This window comes from Ixodes scapularis, unplaced genomic scaffold, assembly GCF_016920785.2.
Source record: "Ixodes scapularis isolate PalLabHiFi unplaced genomic scaffold, ASM1692078v2 PGA_scaffold3__209_contigs__length_174095766, whole genome shotgun sequence".
Classification (NCBI taxonomy): Eukaryota; Metazoa; Arthropoda; class Arachnida; order Ixodida; family Ixodidae; genus Ixodes; species Ixodes scapularis.
In genome coordinates this window covers 62,749,154-62,769,412 of record NW_024609868.1, presented here as the reverse complement: position 1 = coordinate 62,769,412, position 20,259 = coordinate 62,749,154, and the positions used below count along the sequence as shown (strand labels likewise).

At 47.0% G+C, this 20,259-nt stretch overlaps 1 protein-coding gene across 2 annotated transcripts in view; it reads left to right on the top strand.

Moving 5' to 3' along the window:
- The first annotated feature begins 277 nt into the window (after window positions 1-277).
- Window positions 278-20,259, top strand: part of LOC8037388 (wings apart-like protein homolog) — a 60,857-nt gene continuing 40,875 nt past the window's right edge. Inside the window, exons 1-6 of one of the 2 annotated variants that reach the window (XM_029994009.3) lie at window positions 278-427; window positions 4,594-4,782; window positions 6,010-7,005; window positions 8,457-8,522; window positions 8,615-8,758; window positions 17,526-17,662. In XM_029994009.3, the coding sequence (XP_029849869.2) occupies window positions 4,606-4,782; window positions 6,010-7,005; window positions 8,457-8,522; window positions 8,615-8,758; window positions 17,526-17,662 (1,520 nt within the window). In that variant the 5' untranslated portion in view covers window positions 278-427; window positions 4,594-4,605. The remainder of the gene's footprint in view (window positions 428-4,593; window positions 4,783-6,009; window positions 7,006-8,456; window positions 8,523-8,614; window positions 8,759-17,525; window positions 17,663-20,259) is intronic. The other variant, XM_029994010.4, reaches the window with a different exon arrangement.

The window sequence follows — 20,259 nt, the reverse complement described above, 5'->3', positions numbered from 1 at the left end:
CGAACAACCACGGAAGAACGGAAGCGCTTCCAGCGCTCGTTTCGGCCGTGGTTTCGGCACTTCAGCTCGGCATTTGTTTGTTTCTTTTTTTATTTTTTTTAGAGGGAGAGCTTAGTTTCGCTTTGCGCACATTGTTAAAATATACAACAAATACTATAAGAATTACTTTATAATTGTCAACTCGTATTTTATGGTGCATAATCAAACTCAATGGATGGTTTCTAGAGCTTGAAGCATTCATTGATTTATTCGAAACTTCGGCTAAATATGCCTGTTTGCTATCCGTGTTTTGATGTCAGGAATAATGGCGGTTGAAGTGATCTGCGGTGTTAGCGCAGAGAAGTAACGTCCGCTGCTTGGCCGTGGATGGCCGTAGAGTGATCATTTCTTCGAGTTTCCGATGGCGAAGTGAAGACAGGAAAACAAGGTATTTGCTGCCATAGCTTTTATAACATTGCTTTCCGCGCCGTGTTTTCTAACGTACCTCACTGTGTCGGCCGCCACAAAAGGCCTAGAAAGGAGTCGCCGTACCCAGCATTTTCGCGTTGGAGGGTAACCGTTGTTGCAGCGAAAAAGGAACGACGCATGTGTCGATGTCTGTCGCAGCAATATATTTTCTGCGAGTTCATTTTTGAGCTGGTGTTATCGTTTGTTATAGTTATGGTTTGCTTGTTTTGCACGCGATGAAAAAGTCGGCTCTTCTTTTTTTTTTTTTTTCTTTTTTCGCCCCTGCTACGTGGGTCATACCTCGTTATCATAACTTCCGTTTACATTTAATGGCGGTTGATCTATAATATATCTTTAGTCATCAGTGTCTCTTTGAGAACCAGTACGTTTGTCCAAAAGCACGTAATAGCTCTGGACTGGCTGCTGGTACTCGCAGGAACTTTAAACCTCTCCTGGGCAGAACACGCGTGGCGGCGGGAAAGGTGGTTACATAACCATGTCGCGATCCTTGGTTGCCCTGGGCCTGGCTGTTCAGTTCTGGGTTTACGTTCGCCGGTTGCACTATAGAAGATTCGCTGCGGAAGCTAACGCTAAAAGTCTTGATTTTGTTGCGAACTCGAAATCTCGGTAACAAATAAGCACGGCTTCGGACTTGTATCCGGCATTGAATCGAACAAACTGCTTCAGGCAATATTCTTCTTGGCTTCTACTTTGCCGACAGCCGCACTCCGAGCTCGTCGATTACTTGTGTAACTTGGGATGGTCCACGAAATTGCGAGATCCAAAAATCTTTGGGAAGTTAATTCGTTGCTTGAGCCATTAATCGGTTAGCAGCTTGCCACTCTCAATTTTCATACTTAGCGTACAACGCTGTCAGAGCTTGTGGCGCGAGCTCGTGGCATCATATCCGGATAGGAGTCCCTGCAAGTGAGTGGCAAGATTAAGGTGCGCACTCGCTCCAGCAGTTTGGACTGTGTTGTACACTAATGGCTGGTCTGTACATTTGTGTTGGTTGCCTTTCCTGGAACCAAAACGACTGGGACAGTCATGACACATGATGGCTTTACGAAGTTACTTCTTCCATTGCTGGCCAAACTGCATAAGGCGAGCACTTCTCCCTGTGACTTTGTCGTTGCTGTCGCATCGGTCGTTTTGAACACAACTGACTCAACCGTATTAGCCAGGCTTAAGTATGATAGGCAGTGTAGATAGAACCGATAGCCATGTGTGTTGAAGATAAGTGTGGAACCCATCTGTATCGAAAACTGACATGAGTAGAGGATTGTAATAGATTATCGATCAAAAGATAATTGGTTGCCATGATGGATATGACGCAAAGTGCTTGCTTATGGACCCCAGTAGGCGGGTTCGAATCCTGGCTGAAGCACCCGTATCGTGCGACTGGGTCTCATTTACACATCGGGAAGTTCTCGACTGGTCTAAATTAATTGTCTGTCTTTCACTTTCAGCCTCTGTTGTTTGGCTCATGTGACCCCCAAGCTTTTGTTTGATTTTATGGCGATTGAAGTTAATAATACTGAAGTTGTGTCCACTGAGGAAATGGAAAGGTTCATACATTCCTAGATAGAGACAACAATCATGCAGATTGTTGTCTCTGTCTATTTTTGTTTTATTTTTTTCTGTTTATGCATGTTTGTTATCTTTTGGCATTGGAGATCTCAAGAATAATAAGCCATCTGAGACAGATCTTCCTTAATCAAAAGTAATATGATATCTAAAACATAATTATGACCACCAGAACATAGCAAACCACATTTACTCAAAGAAGACTTGAATGCATTGTCTCGCTAGGTTAAACAGCTCCTGTGCTTTCCGGTGTGTCTGATATCACGTTCCTCTGCTTGTCTTCGGGTTTTGGTTTGACCTAATTGTTTGTTGTTGCACACACACAACTCTGTAAATAAAATTATAGGGACAGTGTTTTGGCAGCCTATTCTGGCACCTTGTGCTACAAAGCAAATATTTCTTGTGTATCGAAGGCTCCTTAATGGGGCACAGCAACAACTTTTTGACTGGTTTTTAATTTGCACCGAACCTGAGCGCAGTGAATGTCGTAACTTAATTAAACTTTTCTTTTCTCTAATTTCACTTTATTTTAGAAGTTATGGGCAAATTACAATTACAAAAACAAGCAAAAAATAACCTCCTTCATGACGTCCTTGGTCGCTTGAGTGGCCGTGAACTAGAGGAGGGGTAGTGAGCTCAGGGAGTGCTCGCAGCTGCCACACTCCGTGTCGATGGCTTGAGAGGACACCATTAAGGCATGTTCTGGATAGACTGGATGAAGCGGGCGGGCTCCTAGGGTGGCTCGTATTGCATTTGCTGTGCGATGGATTACTAATTCGGCATGACACTTTATTGGTCACAAACGATCGCAAACACGGGGTAAAAATCAGTTCAGAACGGGAGCCACTTTGCACTGCCAAACGGCAAGCCAAACCTGCTCTCCGAAGGCCTTCGGAATGCTCGGAACCGGTTGAATCCTCGAGCCCATATGACCGCAGCGCTGCATACATCCGGGGCCTTTCTACGCTCGCCGCTCGTCAGTGCCTAATCCCACTACCCCTTTCTAGTTTGCGCCGCCTTTTTCATCGCTTGGTGGCAAGGATGTTGATGGGTCATTTCTTGTTTTCATACTTTATAAACTGCATTTGTTTCTTTTCTGATCTAAAATTGAAACGGTTCGCGCTATTTATATATTGTATTTCGACTAAAAAAAGAAAAGTTTTTAGTGGCTTTGACCAGTAGTAAGGCCAGGACCAAAAATGTTGTGATGTCGTCGCATATGGCGCGCTTTCGGCACCGCAGGTTGCCCCCGTAGGTGGAGGAGGTTTCCGCGTCGTCTGGTTCAAATATGACGCACTGATATTTAGTTACTCTCTCTGTGCCCACTGGCTTGCCCGAACCCCAAGAGATGCTGAAACCGCAAAAAAGGTAGACGCCTAAATATGATTGCAGGGCCTCTTTAAATAATTATTCATGCAAAAGCTGTAAGAATGTGCCCATTCTTTTCTATGTAGGGCCAATGTTAAGATTTGCGTGCACCATGTGGAACGCATCTCAAATCAAACAATGAATCAAGAAACGTGCTGCTTCCTGTGGCAGCACAAACCATTCTTTAGGTGTGAATAGTATAATACAGGCTCCCATACTCCATCCGCTAAGTTGGCAGGGCAGTGGAAGTGACATGCTCGTTGGAGCAATCAACCATCAGTCTTGTGCCACATTATTATGCTCTCTGCACACACTCTACGGTATAGAGGGGTCGGGCGAGAAAAGGCAGACAGTTGTTTGGTCCTGTGTCCATGTTGCTTCCACTTCTCCATAGACACTTTGCACACATGCCAGATTACAGCCGCCATTGCTTACCTTCTCTCGCCTTGCAGAGATACCTAGCCACTGAAGTGGGCATTGACGAGCGTCCACAAAGGCCAATGCTGGGGAGAGGGATACAGTTGAATCTAAAGTGGCTACAACCTGCCCTGCTGTGGTAAAGATGAAGTGAAGTAAACATAAAAAGAGGAAACAATAACTGAAGGTTGGTTATGGCGGCACCCGTGCACGGCTGCTTCAAAACGTCTATAAGCTTAGTGATGAACGGAGTATAGGACGTTATTCTTTGGCATATTATCCGAGGAAAAGCTTTCAGTTATAAAGACTGTTTGTGGTAGAACGAATGGTATGTAGGGCCGTTTCTGCTTTCAGTATGGATGAATTCAGAAAGACAACATGTTAAAAATACCCTAATTCTTTTCCAGAATAGTGCTTCATACATTAATTTGTTTAGTAGAAAGCCTCACTAGAAAAGCTATTTGTGTGTCAAATTAATGCATATCTTTATTGTTATATCTGCCTTCTACAATAATGCCTGAGAGGTGCCTTTGGGGGCTATTTCTTATGTACTCATATCAATGTGAGATTATCCAGAAAAATTCAGTCAATCGGTATGTAAAGTATAGTTTTTATATTCTTGCCTGGTTGCATTGAATTAAGGCACTGTTCTGTTTCATAACGTTCCTGCGAGCGCGAAAGGTTCGATACCTGTGTGTGCGTGGGCCTCTGTTTTTTTTTTTGGGCTTTTGCCGGTCCCAGTGCATCTGAAAGCTGCGTTGGTTTTGTCACCAGGGCTGCCTCGTCATGTCCAAGTTTGGGGCCAAGACTTACGGCCGCAAGCACGACGTCCGCCTGACCCCGCAGATTGACCAGATTGTCCTGGACAAAGGGGACAGCAAGGCAAGCTCTGCCAAGATGTCGGTAGCAGCGGTGCACCGATGGGGCGTCACTTCGTTCACATCTCTGCGCAAGGCAAGCCAGGTGCACCCTGCATCTTTTTTATCAAACAATAATGCCCATAGTCGTCGACGGTCCCTTGTGAAGATGTTCGTTTGTTGTATTACTCGTAAGAGCTTGTCCTTTTATCCAGGTGTAGCTAATTGCATTATTGTTTATGGAGTGTCTACCTCACACACTGACAAACACAAAACTATGACCTCACTTTCGTCTGCAGGCTCTTCGATGGTGCCGCTTGGTTGCAACCATGGCTTGGGAGAGGGGAGATTGATTTTGTTCTATCATACTGTATTTAATCTTTTCTCACTGTTGCCATGATCTCTTAAATATTTTTACATTGGGACATGTAAATGCAGCATGTTTGGGTTTTACTTTTCGATTTAGCTAGTTCTGAAAACAAAATTATCAACGATGCTTTATAAAATGCATGCAAGTTAAACACTATATGACTTGAGGACATGTCTTGTCAAATTTATTTGTGCGTCGTAATATTTCAGGACAGCAATTATATGGTGAGTTTTAAGGTAAACACCTTTTGTGTTATTTGGTGCATTACCTGCTGGCAGGAAAACCTAGATTTGGATATAATTCTTTGTCTCTTGAATTTACAACAACGAATTTTGCCATTCAGTCTGATCTCCACTTTCTTAACAGAAGCAAAGTAGGCATATGTATTGCCGTCATTGTGCCGACGGAAGCTACACGGAACTGACGCAATTGGCCGGATTTAGCAGCCTAACGTCCCCGCTATGTTTAGCAGTATGCAACTACGGGTCCCCTGGTCAGGGGTGTTTGGTGCCACTATGGGTCACATTGTCATATGGCTAGTGCCACATGAGGGCACGCAATCATATGACACTTCTCTGGTCACACGCTGTCGCAGCGCAAAGTTGCGCGATGTGCCATCAAGTTGTCAACGACGTTATTAAATCTACTAGCGTCGAGTCACGGTGTGACGTTAAGTTTTGTCGCACGACCACATCATGGGATGTCAGGTCACTTGGCACACGGCCCGATGGCATGTCACACGTCAGGCGGTCAAGTCCTCAAAATAGTGTGCATGTAGTTAGTTGTCTTTGTGTTGCACCCAGTTTTGCACGTATAACACTATTGCGTTCTGTATATGGGACGTATGGGCGGTAGATTGTAGGAGTGCCTTAATTTTTTCCCACGTTTGTTGCGAGTATTGCAAGAATTTCGTGCCATTGACATAATAAAAGTAAACTCTCGCAAACCCTTTTATTTTTTCAGGCAAATGGCCAGACCGCTGAGGCCAGCGACGAAGAGCCGTTGCCTCTCGACTCGAGGGAGACCCTGTGCACGTCCGCCTTCAACGAAGATCCCTTCAGCTTCGACGGGGAGCAGGAGGAACTGGTCACCTCCGACTTTGTCGTCAGGGGCCAGTCCTCTCGTCTGTCGAGCTCGCTCCAAGATCAAGCCAATTGCGTGCAGAAGACAGCGCCGAAGCCGAAGAAGTTCTTCAAGAGTCGCAACAACACCCTCTCGTCGTCCACCTCCCTTGCCTCCCAGACGTCCGCACGCGCCGTGGCGCAGTTTGACAAGTTGCGGTCTGCATCCAACTCCGTGACCTCCAGGTCCAGAGACGGCAGAATCGAGTCTTCTCAGAAGCCGTGGCCAGTTCCGAGCGACGACAACGTGGACTTCCGCTGTGTCAAACTGGAGAAGATCAGTCGCGCCGCTGCGCTGTCCAAGGACTTTGCTGCGCCGGCCATTCCCCCCGTGTCGGTGCGGCCGCCGAGTTTCGTCGTCCTGCCTCCAGCCGTGCAAGCACCACAGGGTCTGCAGCCAGTCGGGGAGGAGGTCAGGAGGCGCTCGCCGAGTCCCGAAAACGAAACGCCGCCGTTGCGTGGCCCCTCGTCGGCGATACGGACATACTCGAGAAAGAGGAACGCCGAAGCGACAGATCTGTCTGCAGGAGCTGCTCCAGCAAAGATGGCTCCGGTCGTGCCGCCTTCCCACCCGAGTTCGGCGACTTCATCAGACCTCGTGTCCGGATCCAGCAGTGTCGTGTCGCCGACGGTTCCCGAGACGAACTCGGACACACCGCGCGCTAACGACGTCGAGGAATCCGCGGATGACGGCTCCCCAGATGCGAAGCTCGACGACGTAGCCGGGGGTTCCGGTGACGCAGCACCTCTTCTGCCGGAGGACAAGCCCCCGGAGCCAAAGGCATCTTCTTCCAGGTGTATCTTCAAGAGCAAGAGGATATTTCAAAGTCCAAAGAAGGTGAGGTGATGCCGATTGCGGTTCTTTTTTAAAGCGGTGGTGTCATTTGGGAACCCTTTGTGAGCCTTGCTTGCTTATGTTGGTGTTGAGGGAGAGTGTCGTCAGCAAGGCTGCAGCTGCTAGTTTGGTGTCATAGAGCGCACAACCAAGGGCATGGCGCCGCACGGAGTGGAGTCAATGGTGCGCCAACACTCCCCTCTCTTCTCCCCTTCCACTGAGCGGGGGCTGCATAGTAGCAGAACAATTGGTAGGAAATTAATGGAACAATTAGTAGACAAGGATGCATTTCAGAGAAAATTATACAATGCCTCCAAAGAGCTGCTTAGATGAACAAGACGAGAAGTCCCTTATACACTCATAATTTCTTCCTTTCGCATTGCATGTCATTCCAATAGCAAGGGCCCCTAAATTGAAACCTCATCAAGTGGTGTTGCATCTTCATTAAAGCCTTTGATCCGGGCCGGTGGGCTGGGGCGTGCAGGTATTCCGTCTATTGGGGGGGGGAGTGAAATCAGATTATTGCCTCAGACTTAGTGTGGAGCAGAGGCCCTGGAAGTTCGGTTGGTGTGCATGTATTAATGCGTTAGCATTAGTACCTGCATGACAGGGAAAAGCTGATGGCGTCCGCCTGTAGAGAAAACAGTGGAAAATGAAATGTGCCATGTAGAGAGGAGGAGGGTAGTGAAGGACAAAGGCCAGAGGGAGGCGACGTCGCAGGGCGGAAGCTAATGCTTGCAAGGCGGGCAAACGAGACAGAAAAGCGAAAGCAGCATCTTGCTCGGCTGGCTGAAATGTGATGCAAAAGCGGCAATCCTAAGCAGGTCTGCGGCGAAGCGGGCTCGATAAGCTCACTTCACTGGAAAAATTAAAGGAAGATTTTTTGGTGGATCCTTAGGGAATGCGTTCATGACCCTTGGGAAACGCCACACACGTCCCCCTTTGGGAAATGCTAACGCAGAACCCGTAACGAAGCCAAAAAGAGGCAGCAAAAAATAAAGGAAGCAAAAGAGAAAGACAAAACAGAAAGACAAAACAGAAAAATGAAGGGGTCAGCATTAGCATTTCCTAAAAGGGGACATGTGTGGCGTTTCCCAAGGTTCATTCTAATGCATTCCCTAAGGATCCATAAATGAATCTTCCTTTAATTTTTATATAGAATGAACCGTGTCACAGCATTCAGTTATGTGTGTAACAGCTAGGCTTGTGTGCTTTCTGGCTTAGTTTAACAGCCAGGTTGCATGCCTGGCTAGTTTTTTATATATACCAGACAATCAGCTTTCCCAATTTCTAAAAATGTTACACTCTAGTTGTTAATGCTTGATTTGAGTTCGCGACTCTAGAATACTACGAGAAAATTTAGGACCAGTTATATCTAAGCAAATTTTTATAGTGAAAGGTGCTCCTAAGGGAACCTCCTTAATGATGTTGCCTTGTCTTGCTCCGCTTTGTAGCCAAAGGCAGTTTACAAGATGCGGCATTGGCAAACGCCAGATTCCGAAGAGGCCGAACAGGAACAGGTGAGTGTATGTGCACATCCATGCAAAAGAAGCACGGTACTATGTGTATACCCTTTTCTGAATTGCAATTTCACATCGATGCCTGACTACAGGATGCTCAGAGCAAGAGCACGCTTGCTGAAGAATTTGAAGATGACCTTTTTGATGAAGACCGCCTCACAAAGGAAGTTCACCAGCCTGCCAGGCCTTGGCAGGATGCTGTCACTTCTGTCAAATGCCCCCGAAAGGCCAAAGAGGTGGGTCTCCTGTACTGAAATTTATTACACCTTAGGGATATCGCTTTAGGCACCATGTACTTTCTGTTCCATCATGAAGCACCCATTTACAGTGTAGACCGCATATAACGTATGTTGCGGGAGTCGGGAAAATCCGCACTATAAGCGGTACCGTGCTATAACCGAAACATCAATTTTTCAGGCCAAAATACATGCCATGAGACAACTTGCCTTTGTAAAAGAATTTATTTTATGTTAGATGAAAAGTAAAGTTTAGTTTGAGGAAAGTCTTTATTCCACCAGACTAGTACACTTCTCTCTCAGGTGTGTCACACATTTTGAAAGAAATGAGCGACTTTTGCCTGGCGCAGCCTTTTAACGGCGTCGCGGGTTGCGGACGGACGTTGCGAGCGTTCAGGATTGCTAACCCTAATCACTTTTCTCCGGTGATGAAAACGCGTAAAACTTCGCATCCTTTATACGGTACGCTCCAGTATACCTTCAACTTGAGCACAGGCATGAAATGCTCCAAATAAGAAAATTGGGCGATGTTCGAAAACACTAATGCTTAGAAAGCACCACTGTAGTCGAAGTAAACAAACACGAAGACACGGGCGTTTCTGCCGTCTTGAGAGTGCCGCCACAACATCGCCGCACAAGTAGGTGGATTTTCTCTTCTAGTACGTGCTGGGTTATCATAGCGACACACAACGAAAATTCAGTCAAGGATAGCGCTTTTACGCGGAACGATGAGCATCCACCACTCCGTTAAAGTAAACTAGAACGCCGTCTACGTCGACGATCACAACCGACGCCATGTTTGCGGATAGAAGCAGCCGGCCCGCGACCGGCATGCAACGCGCGCGAACACTTCTCCTCGACGGTTGACCTGCGATTGGTCTGTCGTTGCGGTTGTTTTGAACAACATGTGCCACAACCGGTCTCGACGCGCGCGTGCGCTCGAGCGTCGAGATTGGCCGTGCACGTGTGTACGTCCCTCCGTCGCTATGGCAATTGAAGCCTCTCTCTTCGCTTCTCCCCGCTTCTTCGAGCAACCTCCTTGCCCCGCAAGTGCCGCTTGCTGCTCGCGCCATTATCTAGTGTCGCACAGGGAAGCGTGCTCGCTGCCCCGGTTGTTCCGGAAACCGGACTATAACCGGTATTTCCCTTTGCGTGCCTGCATTTTAAGCGGTATGTAATTACATGGAGTTCTATGGGAGGCGAACCGGTGGTTTAAAAAAGCCGCGTTGTACCCGGTCCTGCACTATAAGCGGTTACGTTGTAAGTGGTCTTTGCTGTATTTCACCAGACTAGTACACTTCTCTCTCAAGTGTGTCACACATTTTGAAAGAAATGAGCGACTTCTGCCTGGCGCAGCCTTTAAACGGCGTCGCGGGTTGCGGACGGACGTTGCGAGCGTTCAGGATTGCTAACCCTAATCACTTTTTTCCGGTAATGAAAACTCGTGAAAATTCGCATTCTTTATACGGTACGTGCCAGTAATACCTTCAACTTTAGCGCAGGCATGAAATGCTCCAAATGAGAATTCCGGGTGATGTTCGAAAACACAAATGCTTAGAAAGCACCACTGTAGTTGAAGTAAACAAACACAACGACACGGGCGTTTCTGCCGTCTTGAGAGTGCCGCCACAACATCGCCGCACGAGTAGGTGGATCTTCCCTTCTAGTACGTGCTGGGTTATCATAGCGACACACAACGAAAATTCAAAGTCAAGGATAGCGCTTTTACACGGAATGCTGAGCTTCCACCACGCCGTCTACGTCGAGGATCACAACCGACGCCATGTTTGCGGATAGAAGGAGCTGGCCCGCGACCGGCATGCAATGCGCGCGAACACTTCTCGACCTGCGATTGGTCTGTCGTTGCGGTTGTTTCCAATGAGCAAAGGGTCGCACGCACGTGAACGACACATGCGTGCCTCCTTCCGTCGCTATGGCAACTGAAGCCTCTCTCTTCGCTTCTCCCCGCTTCTTCGAGCAACTGCCTTGCCCCGCGAATGCCGCTTGCGGCTCGTGCCATTATCTAGTGTCGCACAGGGAAGCGTGCTCGCTGCGCCGGTCGGTCAGCGCGGTCGGCGGGCTGTTCCAGAAAGTGCGCTATAACCGGTATTTCCCTTTACGCGCCTGCATTTTAAGCGGTATGTAATTACATGGAGTTTATGGGAGGCGAACCGGTGGTTTAAGAAAGCCGCGTTACACCCGGTCCTGCACTATAAGCGGTTACGTTGTAAGTGGTCTATACTGTACCACAATGCAGCAATGCTGCACTGTGTCATGTTGGCTACGACAAGCACAGCTGACACTGGCACTAGCTATGTTGAGTACATTGCACTTTTTCTTTCTGTTCACCCTTTGGTCAACCTTTTCACTCTACTCACAGGCAGTGTGCTTGACTTGTGTTGTATGTCGCTGATGTCGACATGTTCAGCATGTGCAATGTGAAAAAGCATGGATAACAGTTTGGTCAATCGCGTCCTACCCGGATCCGCAGACTTCGTATCCACATACAAACCACATCCGCAAAGCTTTCAAATAATTATATCCGCATCCGCAGACTTTGTATCTCCATCTGAACCACATCTGCAAAATTCGGAACAGCATCTGAACAGCATCCGACCCTCAATCCGCGGATTCATTCTATATCATGAAATCAATCATGAATAAAAATTAAACAAAATAAAGCATCTGGATGGTATCCTATGAACCGTCTGCTTATCTTTGTACATGACACTTCATGTCAAAATACGGTGAGTCATTTAATCATATCCTATTTCATCATATTTATAAAATAAGCGATCAGTCTTCCAGAGGCACTTTGCATCGCTGGAAAGATGATCACAGTTAGGAGGTTGTTTTGAGAGTTTGTGACACTGACACTTTCTCCAGAAGATGAGCTCAAAAGGAAAAAAAATTGTAATATTTCTTTTTCTTTTTGCTTCTTAAAACCCACTTCAAGAAGATGCATATTTTATAAGCATGAAAAGTAGCAAAAGACAGAACAATAACATTGTGCCATTTTATTTAGGCCAAACAATAAAAAAGTGGGAGCGGAAAGGCGCTTACTTACCGCAGCAAACTACTTGTGTATATAGAGTAAGGCATGGGTACACCACTGAGAAAATATCACAATATTCAATAATGGCAATACCCCCTATCGGTTCAGTTTTAAACACAAACCCTCAACTGCGTGCTCGGAACCATATACCGTATTTACATGAATGTAGGTCGACCCATTTTTCAATTATGAAAATCTGTAGTGGGGGGGGGGGGGTCGACTTATAATCGAACCAAAGCATTCCACTGCCGATAAAATTGAAGGAATCGCGATATCAAGGACACCTTGGCTTATTATGCCCGTGTCCCACTAGAGCGACATTCAGAAACAAAAGACAACGACAAGCCTCAAACCAGGGTCTTTCGCAATTTGAGAGGCTTTGTAGAATAAAAGAGGCTATGCTCAAACACGAGCATCATGCACCTGAGGGTATCTTTGGCAGGCTTGTGATTTCTCGTGCTTATTTCAGGAGCACCGAACGACTAAACACCTGCCAAAGGTACCATCGCGAGCATGCTGCATGGGTTTGAGGATTGTCGCTGTCTTTTGTCTCTGTCTGTCGCTCTAGTGGGACACGAGCATTACGGGTTCAGCCGCCTGTACCTGTTGCATTGCACAATTCTTTGCCTGCAATTTACAAATTCTTTTTTTTTTTATTTGCGCAAACGAGTATTAATGATTGCGATGCGCAAATTAACCCGAATGTACAGCGTTGAACAGCGCGCGGCGCGCCCGGCTTCGGGGGGTAACGGCACTTCTTGTGAGAGCCACTCTGGAGGCCTCTGGGACTGCCTCACGTCTCACTTGGTTCACTCCCCGCGGCTTATTTTCGCAGTTTTCGCACGGTGCACGTCGTTTGATCGAGTGTCAAGATCATGCTGGAGCGCTACGATTTTTTGTATTGACACGCGTGATCCGGGCAGCTAGGTTTTCGGTGTAGGTTTATGCCCATTCTTCAACCAGAAGCAACCAACAAGTGCGCCGTTCGACGCAAGTTCGACCCGTCGAGCGGGTAATGCTCCAGTGGAGTCTGCAATGGCGCGGGATCTTAAATTGAGACAGCAAACAAAGAGGCTTCCACAGGCCAAAGTCTGGATAGGTGGGCATGCCTTTCGGAGTTGGCGATCAGCCTTGCAACGTACGCCGCAAAAGTGCGCAATCGGTCCCTACTTGGACGGACGTGCAACGCGATCGCCAAGCAAGCGCGGAAGATGCGGTTGATGCTGTAATTTGCGAAGTGCGAGATTTCGTTGGACAACGCCGACGGCGTGCTTTGAGAACATAGCAGTGATGACGACGGGACTGACATTACTGACATTACGAGTAAGGGACGAGTTGTAGTCTAGTCAGTCTAGTCGCGGACGTGAGAACAATAGGGAGCAGCTTCAGTTGTCCCGCCTCCAGTGTGAACTTCCGAGTTCCAATAGCGCCTGGATATCTCGTGCAGCTTCAGTTGTCCCGCCTCCAGTGTGAACTTCCGAGTTTCGATAGCACCTGGACATCGCGTGCATGCGCAGCTAAAGGCTAGAGCAAGCCAGAAGGCATCGATCGTGTGTTGGAGGCTGGGCTTTCAAAAGAGATACTTTGCCGTTCTCACGTATTCGCAATAAAATGCACATCTAAAGCTTTTTTTTTTCTTTGCCGATGTGCAATTTCGGGGAGGGCGGGGGGGGGTCGATTTACAATCGTGAAAATACGGTACTTAAAAACAACCGTGTCAATTGTCAAGAAAAAGTAAATGCACACGTATGCAACGTTTCACCTGTCGAGGTTGCTGTGTAGAAGAATCAGAATTTCGTCAACATGGACGGATTCAGACTGGTTTGCCTCTCTAAAATTTTTATTTTCGCTAATGAGAAGCCTTTCTTTGTTGGTGACTTGATGCTGTGATGCACGAACTGCGCCGCAAGAATAAGGTGCGGAAACTCGTACTGGTGCAAGTTCCACCATTCCAGAGGAGCAAAGTCAGTCTCCTCGATCTACTGCGAAAAAGGCCACTTGCAGGTTTCTTCTACTTGCTTGTGGGTTGTACGTTTGAGGTTTTCTTTGCTCAAAGAATGTTTTCCACTCTTCCCCTGCCAAACAAGAACACGCTTTCTCGCTACGATTGATGCTTCTGCATTCTTTACTTTTTCTAGGGACAGCATGTTTGGCGAGATAGAACATTCTAAAGCAATCTTTGGTGAGAATCAAATCTTTCTTGACGTAAAGAACAATTTTCTCCCCGATAGGCACTTTTTATGTAAGAGAGTAGTTTTCTCCCGCAATACATTCAATGATGCATTTCATAGCATCATTCACTTATTCACTCTACACTGTGCGGTTGCACATGTTTTTGGCCGCCTCGACAAAAATGTAGATTCGGACTCGGAAGATATCTGCATCCAATCTGCATCCGCAGCCCCTGGCATCCGCATCTGATCTGCAATCCGCCAAATCTGATTAATTTTTATCCCCATCCGCCAGTTTACTGCGGATATCCGCCGATAATCTGTGGATATGCAGGTCTCTAATTGTGATTGAGACGTGTTTGTTGGAGCAGACTAATCCGCATTCCTGAGCCAAAAATTAGCGGGGTATATTTAATGACCTCTACGAAGTATGTAGATGTATGTCGCTGCATTTTGCGTGCATTTTGAAGTCGGCTTTGAAAACGTAGGAGGGGTGTAGCATATTAGCTTACACTTTCTTTTTCTGTTGCAGATATCGGTCACTTAGAAATCGCTAGATGTCTACCCCCCAAAGGCGAATGCACTTGTGCCACCGGTGTGCCAGCCACTTTGTGCCTTGCCAGAACCACTTTTTTGGTGGTGCATCACATTCATGTCTGGATTACTGCATCCAGCTCATCAGTGACTGCAAAATGACTTCTTTGCAGAGATTTCCATGACCCCAGATGGGTGATAATCACTGGGGGCCAGGTTGGGCCTTACACTTGCGCAACTTAACGTCTGACGGGTCAAACAATGCATTGGAAAGATGGCCCGACTCGATCGAACGCCTGCCATTCACGGCCTCACATGAATGCATGTGATGCCGGGATTGGCCGGCACCCGATCCGGTTGGGCCATTTGTCCGACGCGTCGTACGACTTGTTGAGCATTTGGTTGTGCCTGTGTAAGACCCGACTTGGCCTCCAGTGATTTTCCCCTGTTCTGGACCATCAAAAGCCCTGCAAAGAGGCCATTTTGCAGTCATTGATGTGCTTCAAGCAGTTGTCTAGGCATGGGTGTGACGCTCTACCAAAAAGTTCTTCCAGCAGGGCACGAAAACGCTGCCACACCAGTGGCACAAGTGCATTTGGCTCCGGTGGAATATACAGAAAATATTGGATACATCATTGGACATTGGACGTCTTAAGTGGCTGGTTTCTGCAGCAAAGGAAAGTGTCAATATGGTGTACTACAACAGATGTTCATTGTTCCTGCATAAAATGCTGTAATTGCTTGGGCAGACATTGTTAGACGTATCAAAGCTTGTGAAGCACAAGCATTTGTGCTGCATCCATTTGGGGGGGGGGGGGGGCGTCATATGAGCATTTATACCAGGTGGGCACGCCATGTGGGCTACGGCATGGGGCGAACATTACTCGCTGCAGGTAAAGTTTCAATTTGTTTTGTGATTATGGTAAAGCAAGATTGCACAACAACATTTTACTTCCAGTTGAACATTTGTATCTCTATAACTAAACAAATATTTGAAGGCCAATTATTAACACAATTAAAGCTGTGGTCATACATGATCCCAAGATTTTCCGTATTGAGGGGAGTTCCTCTTTAATAAGAAACTTGAGGCAAAACTTGGTAGGTGGTGTAAAAGGCTGCATTTCTAGAAGCATACAACACCTAAATGCTGAGAAGTGTACTTGAGCGACAAATGCTGTCTTTGGTAAGGATAATCATTGAACTGAAATGCAGCATGGTGAAGTGGTGCTTCCAACAGAATGTTAATAGAAAAGTACCATATTTACCGAGTTTACAGTATCAGGTTTACCTAGTTTACATTGACTGTCTCGCAAAGAAAGCACACATATCTACTTTCCTGTGGAGAACACAAAGGCAGCTGGGAATGGAGTAAAAAAATTACGTGAGTAAGACTGTTCACGTGTAGGAAGGCAAAAGCCAGTCAAGGGTGCTAGGATGACCTCTAGGACAACCTTAAAGGACACATGCAAAGAAAAAAAACATTTTTTTTAGACAGCTTAGATGGAAAAAGGATGTCATAAAACAATTTTACAACGAAGAAACAAAATTTTTAGAGCTATATTTACGGCGCTATACAAATTTGTAGTTGGCGCTCGCGGGAGCCGCCGCTGGTCACGTGGTAGGCCCGCGTGCCGCTGCGCTGCGTCGCCGCCGCACGCTGAGCGTTGTGCGAACGCCGCTTCAACGCGTTTCTCCACGCCGCCGTCGCCGCCGCCGCACAAGTTCGTCTGCTTCGGGGCGCCGCCGCCGTCGTCTGGCCGGCGCACAGGTCTATCACGTCTGCTTGCGCTTTTTAAGAAGTTTCCTTTGGGCTCTAAAAGTTACCTATTTGTCTTCTTTTTTTGTTATACTTCAAACAAAGATTAATAAGTTACTTTTAGAGGCCATAGGAAGCTTCCGAAAGAGCGCAAGCACCACGTGATAAATAAAGACCAGTCACGTGATAAATACAGACCACTTTTCCGCGGTGCCCGCGGGCGCCAATTACAAATTCGTTTTGCGCCGTAAATATAGCTCTGAAAATGATTTTTCTTCGTTGTAAAATCGTTTTATGGCGTCCTTTTTCCATCTAAGCCGTTTAAAAAAATTTTTTTTTTCCTTTGCATGTGTCCTTTAAGCACAACGTCGAGAACGATGCCTAGAGGACGACGTCTAGGATGACCTTTAGGACGACCTCAAGAATGACCTCTAGGATGACTTCTAGGACGACGTCCACAACGATGCGTAGAGGAAGACATATAGGACGACATCAAGAATGGCGCCTAGAGGAGGACACTTAAGGAAACTGTGGCGCAAACGTAAACGTTTCAGTACTTGTCATGTTGCCGACGTGTTTTCGCTCAAGAACATTGAAGGTCGACTGAATGATGAGACATATAAGGCTTTCGCCCTAATAATGAGACTCTTTGACTGCAGAGACAGCCGTGGGTTGGTGACTGACGAGGCACCGATAAAATGGAGGGTCAGAAACAGGATCCATTCCACGATTTGTAACACATGAATGCCATACCTAGTCTTCCAGTTTGTGTGGTTTTTTTTTCTGCAATCCTAACTGGTACTTCATTCTCTGGGTTACTTCTCTCAGTGGCAGTGATTGGCTCTCCACATTCTCTGTGTAAACTTAAATATGCTTTGATCATAGAAAGGGTTGACCCAAAGTCTGGTAAGTATGTATAAGACAACTTACTTAAAGGCCGACATACACTTCGCGCTTTCCACTTCTTCCCGCTTCCTCCTTTCCTATATCCTCTCCGTGTTTTACTTTGCCCCAACTTGACTGGCCTCCCAGCTTAGGAGAAGGGAGCGCTGAGAGGATTATCTTCCCTGCAGAAAACCGAGGTTGGTACGTCGGCCTTTAAGATTGATCTGGGCATTTTCTTAAACTTCATACTTTATTTGATCATGTGCTCTCGAAGTGCTTTACGTGTTTGCGTTAGCAGTTCTAGCTCTTTTAGAAGTGCCACGTCCTGCTGTCCAGTGGCTGACATTTGTCTCCCTCCCTCCTCAGCTGTACACCGTGGTGCGGAATGTGAAGCAGGCCTACCAGTGTCACGAATCGGGGGAGACGCAGGAGTTCAATGACGACATTGATTACCTCCTGGAGGGGGTGCAACCCAGCAATCCGATTGCGGCCAGGTGCCTCAGGTGAGCCCTCGGACCACGGGAAAAGAGACATCGGGGCCGGTTTGGTGATCGTTGCGGGTATCTAAACCGGTGGGCAAAACAGCTGCAGGAGGGATTTCTAGGGTACGGGAGAAACTTTCTAGGGTTTTCAGCCGATCTCCAGCGGACTCAACTCTCGCCTGTCGTTCGCTTTCATTCTTGCTTAATACGACCTCCCCCAGAGATAACTGTAACGTGCTGCTTCTAAAGTACACAAATGCCAGTCGTTTTACTTTCATTTCAGGCCTCCTCACCTCTTTGCTGCACGTTGCAGCCATTTGCCAGCAACGCTAATTACCCTTAGTTTCTTGTCCCTACATAGTGGGTCACGTGACGAGAGAATTCCTCGTGCGGCTATTTTACCTGCTGGTTCAGATACGCACACAGGTCACCAGATCGGCTTTTGGGTAAAAAGACACTTAAACTGCAAGCTTCTTTTTTTTTTTTTTTTTTTTATAATACTTGTTGGGAGAAGTTGTTGATTTTCGCTTGCCTCCGCAAACGGAGCTAGTCAGTAATGCTGCTGCAAAGCATTAACTGATCTGCAAATTGCAAATTGCAACTTTTCCGGACGTACCTTCAACATTTTCTTCACCAAAAAGATGTGATAAAGCAGCCTCCGGATCAGCAACACCCGACTGCTTGGTGCGGAAGGTGATGTGATAATTTCTTTACTCCGTTCACCCTTAACTGACAGTGCGGTGGGAGCTACGCGCTTGCTGATCGATCAGCCGCTTAACCTTCGTCCCATGACCCTGTTTTGTGCATGTCGGTATGGGCAGGAATTTGAACCTGTGGCCAAAGATAGACACATGACTGGCTTCAATGAGCTCATAGCAACCGCTGCACTGTCAGCTTAAAGGGACCATGAAATGATTTTAAAATCGAGTTTCATCCACCGCACGTCGTAAAAAGTGTGAAAAGAAACACAAAAATAGGGAGCCAAAAAAAATTATTTGCTATAGAACTTTTAAAAGAAAACTGGACTCTTTTGCGCCTTCCTTCCTTCGCCTGTTCACTACAATGCATCCGCGGAAATGGAGCACGTCGGCCAAATCCAGGTCGCCTATTGGGTAAGAGCCTACCTCACCAGCACCGCGATCGTAAACAATAAATAGCCGGCGAATGTTTCCTAAAAGTTTTGTTAAATAATATTCAGATCCACATTTTGTAGCATAATTAGAGATGTGTGGCGAAAATTGCCAAATTTGATAATGCTGAGAGCCAGGCGCCATCTATCGTGTGGTAAACGAAGCAACTACTGCGCGTGCGCAGTAGGGTAGGGCCGACAGTTACTTGGGTGGCGGCCAGCGACGAACGTTTATTTTCTTTGTTTTCCTTCCTCTCAAAACTCTGACTGACTGAACGTTTATTTTTCTACGTGTTCTTCCCGCGCGTGCCGACTTCAAGCAGCAAGAAAACAGTACTTAAAACAGATCACGACGAACAAGAACGCTGGATCCACCGACTCCGACGAAGCGTATAGGCCTAGCAGGCATTCCGACTCGGCGCTGCGTTGCTTCGTCGCAAGACCGTCTGCCTACGATCGGCTGGCGTGCTAAATGGAATATGCCCGCGCGACCCTTGTGGACCCTTCCCGTATTATAGTTTGATCACTGACCTCAATTCTAGATTAAGAGGTGAGGTCAATCTCTTCCCCTTGTTTTCCGAGGCAGTGTTGACGAACACTCGTCGAAAAGGGACTCTCGTCGATTCTATCTTCTTGTTTTGTGTGATATAGAGCTGAAATAAACGCCGTATGGATTACCTTCGTAACACGGTATGTACACTTTGTTATTGGTATGCCATTTTTATTCTGACAGGTCGTGGGAGGTATACTTACAACCCCGGTCCAACCTTTCTTTGCCGAGTGTCGCGTCAGTATCGAGTTGCAATCGTAAAAGAACAGTCCTGAAGCGCTTACAAACAGCTCGAATACAAGACTTCCATCAAGCGCGCGCGTCCGCTCCGAGTGTAAACAGGTATTTACGTGGCTCTTGCTGACACTCGTAGTTCAAACGTATCTTTTTTAACGTCGGCTCGCTCCTGCATCTCCGAGGCCGCGAAAAACGCCATCTACGTCGCTTTGCAAACGACTGACACGGGCCGGCCCTTCTGCCAACAATGACGGGGTGGTTGACTTCTGGAGTCTTCACCGGAAGACTCGCTGCACTTCCCAACAGGCATACCGGCGTATGGGTCTAGTCCCATGCTGTCGCTGTAGCGCAACATATCTCATTGAATTTCGCTCAGCTGCGATGCGGCGATGAGAGGCGCCGATTCAGGAAATACGTCGGTGACATCAGCGCAGTAAAACCTACCGGCGCACCCCAACTCGTTGCCGCTTACACTCCCATTCGCCTACTGCCGAGAGAACTTCCGGTTCCGGAAACGGCCTACGTCACGGCTTGTTTTGCGGTCAGTTGGAGAGAATGAAAAAGTCGATATTTCAATCATTTTTTGTGTAGAAGTTAATAAACCGAGACGAAAATGGATGCCTGTTCGGCATTCAGTGAACATTGACGGTTTAATGTAAAAGTTATCTGGAAAAAGCAAAAAGGTCATTTCATGGTCCCTTT